Source organism: Canis aureus, chromosome 16, assembly GCF_053574225.1.
Source record: "Canis aureus isolate CA01 chromosome 16, VMU_Caureus_v.1.0, whole genome shotgun sequence".
NCBI classification, from domain to species: domain Eukaryota; kingdom Metazoa; phylum Chordata; class Mammalia; order Carnivora; family Canidae; genus Canis; species Canis aureus.
Genome location: NC_135626.1, coordinates 16,588,903 through 16,607,747, shown reverse-complemented (window position 1 = coordinate 16,607,747; position 18,845 = coordinate 16,588,903). Strand labels below are relative to the sequence as shown.

Sequence of the window (18,845 nt, the reverse complement as noted above, 5' to 3'; positions counted from 1 at the left end):
AGCACTGGAAGCTGAGTGAGGTAAAAGGGCCACAGGGACAACCGGGCTGAGTGCAAACAGACCTATCAGGTGACCCAACCTGAAATAACCATAGGCCCTAATTAACCAATTACAACCGGGCACAGTTCCTACGATTACCAAAAAAGAACAAATTCCCTAAGTTCCTGTGCTCCCTCACTCTGCTCTATAACTGTGACCCCTCACCACCACCTCGTCCCAGACAGTCTCTCCCTGTCCTGCCCGCTGCTCCCTTACAGTGTATTCAATAGACTTCTATCTCCTTTGTCCTGCCTTGGGTGAATCCTTTTACCACCCGCACCACTAGCCCCCAAAAGATTGGGACACCCCACATTTGGTGCCACCTGCCATCTGATCAGAGCACTCCACACTTAATAGAGGTTTGTGGAAGGAGAGAGGGAGGGGGCCTAGCCCAGGGTCCTTTGGGGAACCTCCCTCCCACTCTGGGACAAAGGTGGCTGCTCCCTTCATGGCTCTCTCAGTATCTGCTTGCTGTGTCCCTCCCAAATTTCTATGTTGAAATCCTACCCCTCAAGGTGAGTGTTAGGATGGGATCCCTGGGTGGCGCAGTGGTTTAGCACCTGCCTTTGGTCCAGGGCGCGATCCTGGAGACCGGTGATCGAATCCCACGTCGGGCTCCCTGCATGGAGCCTGCTTCTCTCCCTCTGCCTGTGTCTCTGCCTCTCTCTCTCTCTCTCTGTGACTATCATAAATAAATAAAAATTAAAAAAAAAAAAAAAGGTGAGTGTTAGGAGGTAGGGCCTTTGGGAGGGGCCGAGGTCAACAGCATTCTGGGATTAGCGCCCTTATAAAAGAAACCCCCAGAGGGGGAGGGAAGGAAAGAGGAGGGGCTGTCACTGCCCACACTCACCTCCCCGCTCAGCCTGCCCTCTTGCAGGCAAGGCGTGGCCCCCCCTCCCCCCACCTCTCCCCCACTGGGACTAACTTGCCTTTCCTTCCATAGGGCTTTCCTCTCTGGGTAGCAAAGTGTGGCAGCAAGATGCCAACTTTGGGGTCAGCCCTAGGGAAAGGGTCAGTTCACCAACATTTATTCAGCACCTCCTATGTGCCAGGCATGGTGTGACCTGGCACAGGTCCCTGACCATCTTGGCATCTCAGTTTACCGATCTGAACCAGGGAATGACACTCGTAGCCCCTAGGATTTACCCATGTACATGAAGTGCCCAGCAGGTGCCGGGCTGTCAGCAGGTGGCGGTTTCCTGCTCTCTACTCTCTGCTCCTGAGGTCTTTGTCCAGATGCAGAAAGAACAGCTGAGGAAGGATGGGACTGGCATTCCTCATTAGGGAAACTGAGGCCCAGGGAGGACAGACTTGCCCAGGGGACCACCTTGAGTGTGCCCTTGCCCAGCTCCCAGTGTTTCCCTTGCCCAGTCCCAGTGTTTCCCCTTGCCCAGCTCCCAGCCCCAGCCCTGGAACCCTGGAACCCACAGGCTGAGTGAATTCCGCTCGTGCCCCCGTGGTTTGGACCCCCTTGGCCCTGGCGGCACAAAGACACAGGCCCGTGGTGCATGTTTACTTTCAGCTTTATTTCTTCCCAAGCCAAGCGATACAGAGGGGCCACCTGCCGGGTGGCGGTGGGGGTAGTTCTCCCCCTGGGACACAGGGAGAGGCTGCGTCAGCGCCCCAAGCTGGAGGGTTCATGTGGCCAGCGGCCGGACCTCCAGTGGAGCAGGGACAGCAAGGGGTGAGGCCTCCGGGTGCCAGGCTGCCTGTGGGTGGAGGCGTCAGGGGACCCTCCCCCCCAGTCTCTCTGCAGGGTTCCTGGTCCTCTGGCCAGAGGGATCAGACTCCAGGGGCCTCTGCCTCCACAATGCTCAGAGCCTCTGAGCTCCGTCCTTGGTACAACTACAAGTTTCCCAAGTTGTCCTCTCCTGAACGGAAGGACGCCCCCGCTGTCCTGTGGCTGTCTGCCAGTGGCTTCTCTCTTCTGGGCTTTGAGTGTGGACAAGTGTGTGCCTGTGCAGATCCAGGGCAGGTCTGGGTGTGTACGCCAGTCACAGCACCAGCCCCGCCTTGGCCATCATTTTCCGGACAGGACCATGCCTAAACCAGCTAGTCACCCTCTCTCTTCCCCCTGGGGTGCTGAAGCTGTGGTCCCCAGGGCTTGCCAGGAGACCACCAACTCATGAGCGGCCAGTTCCACAGACGTCATGACAGCTCCTGGCCCAACCTGACTTGGCAAGTGACACAAATACTCTGGGCTCCCTCTCTCCCTCCCCCAACAGAGGCATCTCTATTTGGGCCTCAGAGGTCCTGTAAAGCAAAGCCAGCCCCTCCTTCCGGAGTTTGCTCCCCAGGGGAGGAACTGAGGAACTGACGCTGGAACAGGAATGCTGGGCCCCAGAGGGATCCGCCCAGTGCCCCTGGGCCCTGCATCCCTCCCCTGCCACCAAGGCCCTTCTAGAAAGTTCAGAGCTGCTCTTGGGACTCCTCCTGGTAGACAGAGCCTCTGTGCTAACAGGCTCCCTCCCAGGAGCTCTGAGGAGCGTCGGGGAGACAGGCAGGGGACCTGAGAGAAGGCACAAGGGCTCTGAATGGGTGTGGGGGAAACCATGTCTGCCAGCCTGGGGCTAGTCTGGCTGTGGCTGGGAACAGGCCCTCCCATCAGGGGCCATAACGCCCACCGGCTACTGGGCAGGGCCTGGGAGCTGAAGCCAGCAAGGTAGGTGGGCCTAGGAGAAGCCCCTGTGGGCAGAGCCTGTGCCAGTAGAAGTCTGGGGAGAATCCCAGGGCAAGAAACCAGGCAGGAGGTCAAAGGACCCTGCTCAGTCCTTTCAGTTGTCAAATTAGGTCCTGACACAGGAGCCATAGTGTCACTCCCTGCCTCCCGGCACATGAGTGTATTCCCAAGCCCAGGGCCTCCCACTCTCCCAGACTGGCCCCTACAGCCAGGCCCTTCCCTCCATCTTAGAATTCTCTAGACCAAATCAACACTAAACCTTCATCAAACCCTCCAACCCACTCCCTGCTAATAGCCTGGGAGCCCATGGGAAGTCCCCCACCAAAGGTGTTCCCAAAACCCCCTCTAGGGAAAGCCTTTGTAGTCTGTGGATGGCCAGGGACACAGGGTAAAGCACAGAGCATCAGGGGCTTCTGGGCTGGGAACTACTCTGCATGGGGTCCCAAGTTTGTACCCTAGACCATCAGGGAGGCCGTCGCAGGAGGCAAGCTCAGGTCTGGGCTCCTCATGGGCTGAGCAGGTCTGGGGTCAGACCCCAAGCAACGGCACAGGTAGGGAGGGAGCAAGAGGCAGGCTGGGTCATCCGGGGAGACGTGTTGGGACCGGAGCTCTCAGCAGAGATGATCCTGAAATTGAAAAGCTAGAGAAGAGGTGCAGTTCCTATTCCTGTCTTCACCAGCATTCCTTCTGGTACCTCCACCCTGTGATGCAGGGGGCCCGTCACCTCTCTCCAGGCACCTGCACATCTTGGGTGCCCAAGGAGGTCCCAGGGTGTGTGCTGGGCGGCAGCTGAGCCTCTGAGCTGGGATCGAAGCAAGCATGTGGCACAAGGCATGCAAATAATCTTTTTTACACCCGGGCACCCCCCACCCCGCCCACAAAAATACAAAAGAGAAAGTCCCACGTCCTGGCTCCTGCTCATCAGACACACAGGGAATGTGCTGTTTCTCCTCTGCATCTCCTCCGCGGGGCTGGTTCCCCTTCCGACAGGCAATATGTGCTGCTTGGTGGGTCAGGAGATCGTAGGGATAAGAAACAAGCCAGTACACCGAGGCCAAACACCGGGCCGTGTCCATCAGATTAAACCACATTATTCGTTCTTCTTGCTTTTTGCATCTAATGTGGGCTGACAGTGGGGAGACCTGGGGGCTTCCCTCCAAGTTCGTGCTTTGGGGGCTCAGGGACGTCACTGTCCTGTGCTCCCGCGGGAGGTGGGGTGTGTGAGTTTGGAGGCCTCCAGCCGGCCAGGGCTGCCTCCACCAGCGCAGTGCCCCGGTTGGTTTTATTTCTTTGGAACTGTAAAGAGAACAGTCACGGCAGAAGAGAGCTCAGAACAGGCGTTCAAGTCCTTGCCTGGAGGATTTGGGGTTTTGTTTCCTAATGGGAAGAGGCAACAGGGTCCTCTGACTGGGGTGTCTAAACTCCCACCTGCAGCCTCAGCTGTCAGTTCACAGCGCCAGAGGACCCCCAAACATAGAACCATTGAGGCCTGAGTTTTTCAAACAATTCCCTTTGCCAGTTTGAGTTCAATACTCATCCTTTGCCGTCAAAAAAGTCATGGCAAACGTGATAAGCAGCCACAGGACAAAGGAGGCTGAGGTGCACAGGGGGCTCCCCAGCTAATGCTCACACCAGCAGGCCCCTGCCCCTCATGTTCCTGTGCGGCCGCCAGCCCCACAGACAGCATAGAACGTGCTTCATTTCAAACACTTGGACAGTGGAGGACGTGGATTTGAAACCCAGGCAGGCTGAATACAAACTGAACTCTTCCCTCTCCAAAGTGGCCAGGGCTGCCCATGACCCCACCGCCGAATCTCAGGCTTTCTGCCCCAGGTTGAACCCTCCTGTTCTAAATCAGTGCCTCCTTTAATGACTGGACTGGAAATCTTACTGAAATGCAGACCCTTAGCTGAAATGCAGTGGGTTTGGGCTGGGGCCTGAGACTTTGCGTTTCTGACACACTCCTGGTGTCAGCAGCCACTGCTGCTGGTCCACATGGCGCATCTGGAGTAGCCAAGTCTTTAGGGGAAAAGCTTAGGCTGTTCCCTGCAAGAGGCAGAGATGGTTGGGGGCTTCCCAAGACGAGCATGTGACAACGCTGCCCTGCACAGCCCAGACGCTCAAAGCTGTGCTGGCCCATTGAGCAGCTGAGGGTCACCTTTCAAAATGGTGCCCCCACTTGGTTAATTTCCCTGGGCCAACTCTGGGGGCTCACAGAGTGTTCCCCCCAGACTTCCACCACATGCATTGTTTATTCCCAGTATGTGCTGGCCATCGCAACAGGAATGCTTCCAGGGCGGGCCCACCATTCACCAAGCAGCATCACATCCATGATCTTGGGTGATGCTCACAAGGCTCAGCCAGACACGACACCAGCCCAAGTCCCTCAGAGCTGAGACTGGAGCTGGCCGCCTCTGACTCCCAGGCCTGTGCTTTTCCCATACCCTTTCCTAATGACCCGGGTGAAAGGCAAGTCAGAAGCCAGTCTCATGCAGCTGGGCACCACCGGGGATAGGGTCACTTCTGAGAGACGATCGGTCTATGTCCCCCATGTGCTCTTACCTCATTCCCACTGCCCCCTCCCCAGGGAGCTGGGCTGCACCCTTCCGTAGTCCCGAGCAAGCTGGCTTGCTTGGCTCCCTGTGACGGGGCCTCACCTGTGAAGTTGACGGTCATGGCCACGATGATGATAATGATTCCCATGATGATGAAGGTGATGCTGAGCAGCCGGGCCAGGCGACCCAGCCTCCGAGCCCCATCCAGGTCCCCCTGTTGCACGCTACTTCGGGACTGCAAAGAGAGGGTGGCAGAGACCTCAGGAAAGCTGTTCCCAGCAGACCTGTGGGGGGGCCCCTGGCCTGGGCCTCCAGAACCCACCCAGCCTCCACTGCAGCCCACATTCCAGCACCTATCCTGAGGACAGGAAGCAGGCTTCTCCTGCTCAAGTGGCTCACATCTCTTGTGGGAACCCCCAACGGAGCCCACCCCTCACTGGAAACAGAACCAAGCAGTGCAGGGCACTTCCTCTCAGAGCAGTGCTGAGTCACAGTCACAGTGGCAGGTGGCATAGTAGGGACCGAGAGTCTGGGAGGGTGGGCCAGGTCCAGGCCATGCTGAGCTGGCAGGACAGGTAAGCCCCCCCTCTGGAGCCCTGCCCAAGGCTCACTGCTATGGCCACCCTAACAAAGCCCTATGGCTTTTTCTGTAGCCCGAGGGCCTGCCTCTGCTCCTCTATGACCCTGTCTTCCACAACAGGAAAAAATATCATTGATCCTCCCTCTTCCTATTTCGCACCCAGAAACCACGAGCTTCCTCAACTAAGCTGACTTCCCAAATCATACCAGAAAGGCAGGCATCTTGGGTTTGAATTGGAGAGGCTGGGGCTTGGGGGAGGCCATGCTTGGCTTCACAGGGGTCCATTTGATACCTCACTCTTTCTCAGTGAGCTTGGTTTTTCTCAGCCTTATTTAATTTAGTGAAAGCAGGTGGGTGGTGTGGGGATGGCCAGCTCTTGGGAGGTCCTACAGGGGCTCAGTAGGAGGTGTGTCCCAAGTGTATCCATGGAGGCCCCACACCCCATCCATGATGGTTTAAGAATCAGCCTGCTGACCAAGGCTGGCCTGTGACTTCCAGACTCCTCCAGCTCTAGAAGTCTCTGAGGCTTCCTGGACTTCTAGAAAGAACAGATACAAGCAGGAGTCCACTAGAGGTGTGACTGCTTTCAAGGTATTAGGCCACTTATTTGGTTACTTTATTATCCAAATATCTGAGGCTCCTGAGTTCAGCAAGAAATACAGTTGAGTCCTTTGATGATGGTGGTGGTGGTGGTGATGATGTCTTTTTTTTTTTTTTAATTTTTATTTATTTATTTATGATAGTCACACACAGAGAGAGAGAGGCAGAGACACAGGCAGAGGGAGAAGCAGGCTCCATGCAGGGAGCCCGATGTGGGATTCGATCCCAGGTCTCCAGGATCATGCCCTGGGCCAAAGGCAGGCGCCAAACCGCTGCACCACCCAGGGATCCCGGTGATGATGTCTTGAGACCTTACTTTGCACCAGGCAGGTTGCTAAGGACTACACCTGAATCTCATTTAGGCTCAGAACACCCCATGCACTTGGCAATGTTGCCCACTTTTAAAGAAGCTGAAGTTCAGCAAAGATACCCCTCCCCTCTCTGTTCTCTTCATGAGGGTGCTCTCCCTCCCCCAGGTCCTGTCTTTTTCTCCTCTCAGAAACCTAACCAATCTCCCACCCCACACCATGGCTCCCTGTTCAAGCTCCTTCCAGGACGGTACCACCTGCCTGCCACAGTGTTTGACATCAGACTTGCTCTGCCTCAGATCTGCTCCTGGCCTTGTGCTCCTCTGTCCAATTATTGGCCACAGCCTGGAGTCCATCATCCCAGTTGGTCACAATGCCTGTCCCATCCATCCTACCAAGAGGTTTCCTCTCCTGGTCAATTCCACTGCAGTCTTCTCTGGCTGCCTTGCACCTGCCCTGGGTCCGGTTCCACTTCCCACCCAAGCCAGCACAATGGCCTCCTGAAGATCCATCCCCAGCTCTACACTCTCTTCCTCTCCATGCCACTCCCCACACGACCATTCCCCTCCACAGAGATTTATGCCAGACCCTGTGCTAGACCCCTGGCATGTGGTCGTAGGGTGGGATCAGATTGGAGGTGGAGGAGATCCCTGGGTGGCTCAGCAGTTTAGCGCCTGCCTTCGGCCCAGGGCGTGATCCTAGGGTCCCAGGATCGGGTCCCACATCGGGCTCCTTGCGTGGAGCCTGCTTCTCCCTCTGCTTGTGTCCCTGCCCCTCTCTGTGTGTGTGTGTGTGTGTGTGTGTGTGTGTGTGTCATGAATTAATGAATAAAATCTTAAAAAAGAGAGAGAGGAAATGGAGAGTTGGAAGCTGATGCACAAGTTTAAGAAGATGGTGACTTAGCCAGTGACCCTGCCCAGCATCTTCCATGGCCTCTCCACTGTTCACAGAACAAAGTCCAAACCCAGGTTAATGTTGCACTTCCAGATTTTATCCTCTATTCTTCCTTTCCACAACCTCAGGACCCAGCCAATCTGAATTGCTCCAGGTCTGAGCACCAACTGTCACATGCCTTTGCCGGTGCTCTCTCTCCTGCCAGCATTCCCACCTTTTCAACCACTGGTCCATATCGTCTCCATCCTTCGATGGCTGCCCCAATGCCACCCCCTCTGTGAAGCCCACCAAGGCTCCTCCACCTCCACCAGAATAACAATCCCTATCATTATTCAAACATCTACCTTGTACCGAGAACCATGTTAAGTCCTTGTCATCCAGCAGAGCATTAGAGCACCTAACACTCCTATGAGTTAGGGAGTATTATTAGACTATTTTACAAATGAGAGGCTGGAGCACAGAGCACCACGCAGGTGTGAGAGAAGCAACTGGAGCAGAGAAGAGAGGCCAGGTCAGCAAGGACCCTGACTATCACAAAATGGAATCTGGATTCTGTCTTGCAGGTACTGGGCGTCCTACAACTGAGTAAGACAAATAGAGGATTTCATCAAAACAGGAGAGAGAAAGATCCAGTCAGAGGGAGAAGATGAAAAGACCCAGAGGTGATTGGTGCCCCAATGTCCTGAGTATTCCTGAGTTCTGAACCCCAGTGTCCTGAACTCAGGGTAACAGAGAGATTTAGACTTGAGCACAGCCAGCAGAGGAGAGCACCGCTGTCTTGGAGACAGGACAAATGTGGGTACTGGTGGTCTCACACTTCAATAGGTCTGTAGGAGGGTCTGGTCAGAATGTTGTGAGTGTTCATGCCTCTGGACCTCAGGGTGCCCAGTGACAATGGACAAGTGTCATCCAGCAAGAGGTTTAGGAGGAGGTGGGGCTGGTTTGAGGAGGGGGCATGGGCGGGGACTCAGGCAACAGCCCATCCTGAGACTCACAAGCCCACCTAGACCTGGCAAGCAGGTGCAGCCTCCCAGCCCCCTACAAGGCAAGGGCAGCCTGGAGGGCTGTCTAATTTTGAAATTAGACTTCCTGCGTGCCTGTCCCCACCCTCTACAGCTCTCCTAGCTCCATGACCCTGGATGAGTGGCTTTTCTCTGTCTCTCCTCATCCTCAAATATCACCAGGTATGAATTCTTGACCTTTCTAACGTCCCTCAAGTCTGCCCCTACATCTCCAGCTGTTTCCACTGCCCTATCCACTCCTGCAATATGTTTCATCTGGAGACTGCACCAGCCTCACCCTTCAAGAATCACCTCCAGTAAAACTTTCCTTGGTGCCCAAAAGCAATCAATCAGCCCCTCTTTGGGGCTCCCATAGCATCTTACACCATGCTCTCTTCCTCCCTTCCCATCTTGTATCATTAGTTCTCATGTCAATATCTTACCCTAGACTTGAAGGCAGGGACCGAGCAGCCTCAATCTTGGTGTCCCTCTTATGTAACCTAGGGACTGGCCCTAAGAGACATTCAGTAAGCATTTGAGGAAGTAAAGGATAAAAGAAGAGAAAAAGAATGAGAGAAGAGTCTGTTTTGCAACCACTGAACTTAGCCAGTGGAATGCTCCAAGTTAATAGAAGATTCATGAATAAAATAAAGGCAACAAGTCCCACAGGAAAGATATCTGTTATCTGGGTTTTGTAACTCACGCCACCTCCAGCTCTCTGCATGGCCAGCCCAGGTCACTGCACGAAGGACTTCAACATCAAGGCAACACCTTCTTCCCTCTTGGGAGGAAGAGGGGGCAACATACAGAAATGCTTCAGGAATTTCCAGGAAGTTTGGCCTTAGAAATTCTGGGCCTGGGCAGCCCCAGTGGCGCAGTGGTTTGGTGCCGCCTGCAGCCCGGGGTGTGATCCTGGAGACCCGGGATCGAGTCCCATGTGGGGCTTCCTGTAGGGAGCCTGCTTCTCCCTCTGCCTGTGTCTCTAAACAAAATCTTAAAAAAAAAAAAAAGAAAGAAAGAAAGAAAGAAAGAAAAAGAAAAAAGAAATTCTGAAGCTACTTTGAATCATTACCAAGAGACTCATTCTCAGCTGTAAGCGTGGCATGCAGCGGGAAGGGGCACAGGATTTGGGATGAGTCCTGCTCCTCACTTGCCAGAGAAATCTTTGTGCATTTGGCAATGATTCAGGACCCGTGGAGGCGCGTGTGTGTGGTTGCTTGGGTATAAGAGGTGGGAAGGGGAAGCAGGAGGGAGAAATGAATTTTTCACTCTAAACTCAATTGCTCTTCATTATCCACAGAGCCATCAGCCTGTGCATCCCTCTCATGCATGTTCCTTTGAGCCTGAGAGACAGTGTTCAGGGACATGCACTGGGAATGGCCAGATAAGCCATTGTTGGATCATACGCTGTGTCATAAGTTGTGCAACGTAAACCTCACGACTATTCTGTAAATCTTAGTTTTCTGATCTGTAAAATGGAGGGAATAGCTGCCTTGAAGAGGAGAGCCCTACTTTTATATATAGAAGTTCCTTACCACTAGCTGGCACTCATTTCTGAAGTCCTTCCATTAGTTCCCAAATGAAAAATTCATCCCTTGACTCCAGGAATGGAAGAAGATCCTTCATTACTTTTTATGAGTGACTTACCAGCTGCATATCAAACCCCACTTAATGACATCCTCTCCCCTTTATACCAAATGGCTCAAGTTGAAGGCACAATAATAATTGCAGTAATGGTTGTAATGACAGTGAATTAATAGATCATTTGTGATTGCAAGGCTGTGGGAATGGTAAGGGAGAAAATGAATTCAGGTTAATAGATCAGTGAGGAAAGACACTGAAAAAAGCCTGAGAGCTGGTAGGGGGTGGGGAGGGAAGCAGATGGGGTAGGGGAAGTGTTGGGGAGAGCTGCGGGGGGGGGGGGGGGGGGTGGGTGCGTAGCTGAAACCGCCAGAGGAGGGTGGCTGCCGAACCTATCAGGAATGAGCTTCCTCCACTCATGAGGCTCAGGCCAAGCCCCGGCAGGTCTGAGGAGGACTGACAAGATGTGATCAGCTGATCGATCGCTGACCAGCTATTTGTTCTTCCACAGAGATCAAGAAACTCCTGGCAGGTCAAAGCTAAGGGATGTGCTTCCCCATGCCCCCTTTCGCATCCCTCTCTGTACAACAGTGCAATTCTTTCTGGAATGCTCTAACTACAGGGTTAACTTCAGTTGCTGGAGAGTGGAGAGGCATGGGGTGGGGTGGGGGCTCCTGGGGAAGGACTCCAGTCAGCTCCCATGGGGGGTGGGAGTGGGAGTGGTTGGAGATGGTTAGGACCTTGAGACAGCAACTGTTTGCCAACCATTCAGAAGTATGTCAATATTTTCAATACTTTAAGCCATATGTCTGTGCCAGCTGACCCTCAGTACTGGTTGGGGCTCAGCGCTTTTGCTGGGTGAATGCATGAATGCATGAAAGGGAGTGAATGCAATGAAAGGGAGTCTACAACTGGTCAGTTAAATAACCAGGTCATCCAGAATGCCTGAGAAAGGGAATATTGAACCACTCTGGACCTCTTTCATGCTTCCCACATGTGGTAAGAGGAATTGACAGAAAAGTGGTTGATCAGAGGCTTCCAACAAAACCATGGACAGGGCTGCCCCTCTCCCAGACGGCGTCACGAGGGCTGACACTCCAGTATCCCCCAAACTGGCTCAAGTCAGAATTGCTTGCCCACTAGGGATTTGCCCTTTCCTCTGACATTACAAATTTCATTTAGTATTAATAACAGTAACCACTGCCATTTATTAAACATTTACTATGTGCCAGGCTCTGTGGTAGGTGTTTTCACATATTAACCCAGTTAATCCTCCCAACAGATTTATGGGGTAGACAGTCTTATTAAACCTGTTTAGTAGATGAGAGAACCGAGGCTACAGAAGGAAGTTGAGGGATTTAGACACGGTCACGCGGCTTTTAATGCCCAGAGCTGGGATGCACAGCCAGGTCTGTCTGATGCTTGTTTAAGCACTGCTGTCAACTGAAGGCCCAACTGCCTGGGGTTCAGGTCCCCCTGTTGCTGGCCCTGAGGAGGAACATGGTCATCTGTCAGCCTGACCCAGGAGAAAAACAGATGAAGCCAGTCCTGGCCACCTCAGGAGGCTCACGGGAGGCTGCAGGGTTAGGTCTGAATACCTGGGATCCTGTTGTTACAGCCACAGTGGAAAGGACCCTGCTGGTCCACTAGTCTCCCACTGATAGAGTCAGTAGGGGTGGAGAGGGATGACATGTTGAGGGGGAGCGTGGAGAGAAAGAGGGAAGGAAGTGGATCATCACATCATCCCTGCACAAATGCCCCCAAAGGTCTGGCTTTCCTGGGAGGGATACACCATCTTTGTCCCCAGAGGTAGATGCAGGGCAGGGGCATGGAGAAAGATTCAGCATCCAGCGGACATGCCTCTTACCAGTTGTGTGACCATGGGCAAGGCACTGCTCAAGTGTCTCTGTCACCTCATGTGGTAAATGAGAACAATTAGCCAGACTGTCGGCCTCATAGTAGGGCATGCTCTGCAGACTCTAAGCTCTGGAAAGGCCATCAGGGCTGTGGGTCTCCTTCCCCGCTGGGGTCAAGGGCTTTACTTGGTAACTAGAGTGGGACTCAGGTAAGGAGTTCTGGAGTCTGTCCCCAGGACCTAGAGATACCAGCACAGGAGACTTACTATCTGTACTCTCTGTCCCTCCTTCACCCCTGCTTGGGTGGGGACACGTCTCATGGCTCCATGAATAACTGACCCCTTCCTTCCTGGGGACTGGGAGGGTCCTGTGAACTAGCTGGCTCCCAAAAGAAGGGAGACAATGGTGGGCACACCCAATAACACCCCATCCTGGCCAGGCTCCCCCAATTCCCACGAGGTGGGCTAGTGTCCTGGGTAGAACAGGGGCTCTGGCTCCAGCCATCTAATCCTGGGTTCCTCAATCCCAGCAGGTTACTCCACAGCTCTGCTTCAGCTTTCTCAGCTATAAAAGGGAAAATAATACCAATACCTGGACCTCATATGGTTATAGCCTGGATTAAATGAGATAATGTATGTAAAAAATGTGGACCTGTGCCCGACATTTAGCAAGTGATATCCCTCAACACAGGGCTCCCCCAGGCTCCTTCTTTCTGGTTTCTCACAGTTCTCTTTGGAAATTCATTTCCACAGCTCTACTCCACCTCGCTGCCACCCCATATGGCCCTGCTTTGAAATATCAGCCCCCAGAACCTCTCTCATGCCCTCTCTCTCACAGCACCTGCTCTTGGACTTCTTTGAGCCTCTACCTGTTACCCCGCCCTCTCCTCCAAAGTCATCACCACCTTTCTAGCCTCATTCCCTCCAGCCCAGCCTGATCCTTCTGTCCCACATTTGCCATCCTCGCCAGCATCATTCTGTGACACTTGGTCTGCCTTCATGGCAACCCTGCCATCCCCAGCCTTGGATGGATCCAATGTCCCATGTGTGACTCTATACCCAAATAGCTGGAGAAAAAAAATGCACCACCGCGCAGACTGTTGACCACTCAGGATCCTGATGTCCAGCCTCAGCAAGGCCCTTAGGTCGTTGACCTCTCTGTCCCTTGTCACCTCTCTTGTCATCCCGTCACCGGGCCCTTTTTCTCAGCAAACGTCCTTGTGTGTGCCCCTGGTGGCATGGAGCCCATACAGCATGAGCCAGCTCCTTTTCACTTGAGCATTTCTATCTGCTGCTGCCCTCATGGCCTTTCCTGCAGGCTCCCAGAGACGGGGTCCCTCTTTGGGATCCCACTTCTGCACCCTCCATGAACCTCCTCAGTCACCTCTCCTTCTTGCCTCACCCTCTCCGTCACCAGGGTCCCCAGGGGTCTGTAAGTGGCCCAGCCACTGGACACTCACATCTGTATTGGGCCTGACCTCTCCACTGCATTGGACTATTCCTCCTCCTCTCAAACTTGCTCCTCCCTGGGTGTCTCTCCCTCTCTTCTAGTTTACCTTCCACCCCTGGAATCTTCTTTTCAAAACTCTTTCCTGTCCCCTTCCCTTGGAGTGAGATAACCAGGAGTGTGAAATAATTGCCACTGCTTTCTCTTCTCCAATTCTCTCATCGGTGCCCTCCTTCTTAAGCCACTGCTCAGCCCATGCCTTCATCATCCCATCTGGACTAACTCAAGAGCGTCCTACAGGGTCTCCCTCCCCCCAGTCCTGCCTGCTCAAGCTCATTTCCCAGTGCAGTTGGGTGTTAGTTTTAAAAATTTTTTTTTAAATTTTTATTTATTTATGATAGTCACAGAGAGAGAGAGGGGCAGAGACACAGGCAGAGGGAGAAGCAGGCTCCATGCACCGGGAACCCGACGTGGGATTCGATCCCGGGTCTCCAGGATCGCGCCCTGGGCCAAAGGCAGGCGCCAAACCGCTGTGCCACCCAGGGATCCCTGGGTGTTAGTTTTAAAATGTGAACAGACCACATCATGCCTCTGCTTAAAATTTTTCAGGGGCTCCCCAGAGCCACTAGGATAAAACTTAAATCCCAAGAGCAGGTCCCTGCCTACCTCCCTCCATCACCATACTCTTGCATCCTTCCACCATGTCAAATAGACCGTGTCCTCCATCTTCCCAAATGCCTAGCATGACTCCTCATTGGTAAAGGGGGCATATTCATTCATGGGGGGCTCAATCATTCTCTACTACTTAGTTGTCTCCATACAAGCAACTTGCCAGTCAAGTGAATGGTCAACTGAATAAATGTTAACAACTCTTAGAAGGTTTCCAGGAATCCTTTTTGCCTCTCACTATGCCCTGGTCCAGGCTTCTTCATCTCTCACCTGTGCTCCTGCAAAGGTTCCTTCTCCCTACTGCCAGGCTCAGAGGGACCCCTTCCACCCCTCTTACCCTGTACCAGCCAGCTTTACCAAAATGGAAATCTGACCACACCTCTCTCTGGCTCCAAACCGTGTGATACATATGCCACAGCCCAGCTGAAGCTTGCAGCCACACCCAAAGGACCACATGCTGTAGGATTCCACTGATATGAAATGTCCAGAAGAGGCAAATCCATAGACACAGAAAGATAAGTGGTTTGTTAGATTTGAGGGGGCTTATGGGAGAGATGGGGTGATAAAAAAAGGCATGGAGCTTTTTTGGAGGTGAGAAAAATGTCCTAAAACTGACTGTGGTTATGATTGCATTTATCTGTGAACATACTAAAAATCTCTGAATTGTACACTTTGAACAGGTGAATTGTATGATATGTGTATTATATTTCAAAGCTCCGAGAAAACCCAAAAAACCCATGATGGCATCCCATGCCTGGCCAGGGAGACACTCAGGTTCCACTTAATTATTGCTACCATGTAAGAGCACTTGCTGTGTGTTGGGTATTGTACTTAAGCACTTTGTGCAGCTCATCTCACTTCACCCTCACACAGCTCTCTAATGTAAGTGTTGTGTGACACCCATTTTGCAGATGGGAAAACTGAGAAGAGAGATTTGAGTCACTTGCCCGAAGCCCCATGATACCTCGTGGTTCCATCTAGCATGAGCACTTCTTGCAGTATGTTACAGGATCTGTTTACAAGTTTCTCTCCACTAGACTGGAGGCTCCTGGGAATTGGTTCTGGTTTAGCACCATATTCCCTGCCTCTGGCCCAGTGACCTTCAGAATGGACTGAGGAACCTGAGGAGGATGTACAAATGTCCTGGGGGTGGCTTCAGTGGTCTCACAGTCTTGGACTCAGGGGCATTTGACAATGTCTTCCCAGCCTGCACCCTGTCACCCCCACAAAGAGATGGATTCCAACAACCTGTTTTCTCCTGGGCCCTTGTAAGGTTTCCTCACCAAAGCTTGTCTCCCCTTCTGGGGCTTCTCCCTATAACCAAGAGGGTGGCCCTGCCCAGAGCCCCTGGCTGCACCTCTGAGACCTGGTTCTGCCCCAGCAGCCCCTAAGTGCAGAAAGGTACAGGAAGCTCCTCAAAGACACCCCCCCACTGTCGGGTCCCGCTCAGCCCTGGATCTTGTGCTAGATCTGCCAGGGGGTCAGGGAAGGCATCCCTGGATGGACACTGGGCCTTAGCAAGGCGGAAGGAGGTGTCTGAGGGGTCAGGGGCTTTCTCAGAAGACAGCCCAGGAGCAGCAGGAGTGACCACAGCTCTCAAGGACTCAGTGACAGATGACTCAGCAGGGAGTCCCTCCACAGGGAAGCAGACAGCATCTCCCTGCCCTGTCCCCCAGCCCTGACCAGCGTGGGGCCAGTGCTTTACTACTCCTGTTTTCTGTTTGCATTCTGAAAGCCAGTGCCTGCCCCGTGTCTCTCTCACCACCCTTTCCGTCCCCCCTCTTCCTGGACCTCAAAAGTCACTCGCCAACATCTACCAATGTTTGCTGTGGATCTTCTGTAAGTAGCTCTAATCAAATGGCTTGGTTTGGGGACAACCTAAGTTTACTCAGAACCCTAAGGACAAGTGTGTGAGAAGCGAAGACTAGCTCACATGCTCCTCCTTGGCAAGGCCAGCCATGCCCTCTGACACACACTTTTCATCCACGGCCCAGACCTCCCCTAACCTAAAGACAGACTAAAAAAAAGACAGACTAAAGACAGATGCTGAAATCAGTGTCAGCACTGAGGCCCAGGGGCTCCAGCAAAAACAGCTCCCCCCAAGGAGCAGCCTCGGGGGAGTCAGGCCCCAGGGCCCTCAGTGCGCGTCAAGGAAGCCACGCCGGCTCTTGGAAACCAGAGTTGGCAAAGGCCATTAGAACACCCAGGTGGCCTGGGGTGAAGGGTGGGGGCAGCTGGCTCCCCTCCTGAGAACTCAGGGTCCTGAGAGCCCACACTGGCCACAACCTCTACTAACACACAGCCACGGCCCCACTCAGGGTGACTCCTTGGGACACTCCCCCCTCCAACAAAAGGCAAGCCCTCGGGGATCCCTGGGTGGCTCAGCGGTTTGGTGCCTGCCTTCGGCCCAGGGTGTGATCCTGGAGTCCCGGGATTGAGTCCCACATCAGGCTACCTGCATGGAGCCTGCTTCTCCGTCTGCCTGTGTCTCTGACTCTCTCTCTCTCTCTGTGTCTCTGTGTCTCTCATGAATAAATAAATAAAATCTTTAAAAAAAAAAAAAAAAAGGCAAGCCCTCCCAACTTCAACTTGGCTGCCTCTCTGCAATGTGGAGTTGAGCTCCATGTGGCTCCCTGGGGTCCCTTCCCTAGCAGGGATGTGTGCAAAGTCAAGCTGTAATGACAAAAAGCCGAGATGAGGGAGGGCAGCAAACAGAAGGTCTTCGGTCCCTGGCCCCCTCTTCTGTTGGGGGGGGGCGGTAGTAGGCCAGGTGAGAAAGGGAATTTTCCTCCCAGCCCCCAGCCCCCAGCTCTCCCTCCTTTGCACCCTAGGCAGAGTGGTGCCTTCCAGGGGAACATGCTTCCTGAGCCCAGGGCCCAGTCTCTGCCCTGGAGCAAAGAGCAGCACTTACCATGATAGAAAATATGAGGGGGATGAGGTTGAGGGGCCAGACGGGACAGAAGCAGGAGGCGATGGCAAGGATGAGGTAATCTTTGGGGACTTCTTGGTCCTGGGCAGAGGAGGCAGTGGCAACGGAGGATGCCCTCCTAGAGCTGGCCCGAGAGGGAGACCATGGCAGTGTGGCTTCCTGTCGCCCCTCAAAAGCCACCTTGAAGGGCAGGCCATGACCATTCTGCTCCAGGTCCAGGGCCCCGGAGAGGGACTTGGACAGCTTCAGTGGCTTGTCATCCTTGCCTTCCACCTTCGTGAGGAGCTTCTCCATCTCTGGCAGGTCCAGGGGTAAGGCAGTGCCGGGCTCCTGAGCCAAGGGAAACTGAGGCTGCACAGGGTTGGCCATGTTGGCTTGGGGCTTCAGGCTGAGACGATCGGCTCCAGAGGGACCTCAGCACACCATTCCTCAGCCCAGATCCAGGGGCCTACAGGTCAGGGGCAGAAGTGTCACCCAGGGAAGCCAGGGCTAGATGGCAGGGTCGGCTTCTCCAGGCAGCCCGAGTTCAGAGGCTGAGGCCTGTCTGATGCCCCCGAGGAGCTTCGGGAAGCTGGAGCCCTGGGCTCTGTTCAAGTTGGAGGCCAACTTTGCTGGTGCTGCTAACAGCACAGATGGGCGGGGAAGTAACAGAGGCAGCTCCAAGAGCAGAGAGAAGACGCTCCTCTCCTGGGTGAGGCTCAGGCTAAGTCGGGGAGGGAGGGAGCCAGTATGTGTGTACACACAGCTCCCTCCCTCCCCCTTCAGAGATGCTTTTCCTTTTTAATTCCCCTCTCCCCTGAGAACTGCCAAGCGGTGTACTGCCTCTGCCCCAGCGCAGCCCAGTGCAGCCCAGAGGGACTGGGGTGGGCCTCTGGCTTCCACTGCAGCCACAGAACCTGCCTCAATGGGCTGGGGGCTCCAGGTAGGGGAAAAAGACAAAGCGGGTCACAGAGTGTGGGGGTGTCTTCAACTGTCCTGGGAAATGGAGCCCTCCGCTTCTCTTCTGCTGGAGTAGGCTCACACTCCTTCCCCTCTGTCGGGAAACGCTGAGCCCCAGACCTAGGGACCTAGGCAGCCCACCTCCACCCTCACCTCCATCCCCCTGAGGTGTCCAGGCCACAGCCTGGCTCCGGGCTCCAGGAGGGGAGGGTGGACTAAGCATCGCCTGAGGATCCTGCCTCAATGGGGTTCTGAGCTCCTCAGGGTGTGTGTGGGGGGTTGTTAGGGAGGAAGGTTCCATGAGGGTTCTAACTCATGCCCATCAGGGCCTTTCTGGAGTGCTCTCAAGGAGCAGCAAAGACACTTCTGTTCACGAGCTCCCTGGGGGCAGATGCCAGTTCTGAAGGGCTTCGATCCTGGTGAGCCCTCACCGGGTGAGCCTGTCCTCTCTGATTCTTGCGGTCTCCCGTCATTCCCTCCCCTGTCTTCCCCTTGTTTCAGCCTCCTCCTCCATGCTCCTCATCTCTTTTGTGTCCCCAATATCTCTCTCCTTTCATAAGCACCACCTGGAATCACTCTGTGTGTGTGTGTGTGTGTGTGTGTGTGTGTCTCAGAGTGGGTGGTGGGAGAGGGTACAGGAAAGAATCTAAAGCCCTAGCTAGGGTCATGCAGGACAGGGATGGGAAGGTAGAGGTGGGATGGACCTCAGAGGTTGTGGGGTTCTGATAGTCCCGATGAGAAAACTGAGGCCGGAAATGGAGGGACACT

General features: G+C 54.0%; 1 protein-coding gene across 2 annotated transcripts; it reads right to left on the bottom strand.

The window, feature by feature from the left end:
• Positions 1-1,544: 1,544 nt before the first annotated feature.
• TRARG1 (trafficking regulator of GLUT4 (SLC2A4) 1) lies at positions 1,545-17,950 on the bottom strand. Of its 2 annotated transcripts, none has more exons than XM_077851847.1 (3): positions 17,121-17,950; positions 5,282-5,509; positions 1,545-4,015 (listed from the first exon to the last, which is right to left on the bottom strand). In XM_077851847.1, exons 1-3 carry the CDS (start codon positions 17,505-17,507, stop codon positions 3,836-3,838), a joined length of 795 nt encoding a protein of 264 aa, XP_077707973.1. In that variant the 5' UTR covers positions 17,508-17,950; the 3' UTR covers positions 1,545-3,835. The 2 variants fall into 2 exon arrangements, with proteins under 2 accessions (XP_077707973.1, XP_077707974.1); XM_077851848.1 differs by having other exon boundaries at positions 3,863-4,015; positions 5,377-5,509; positions 17,121-17,946.
• Between the last annotated feature and the right edge of the window lie 895 nt (positions 17,951-18,845).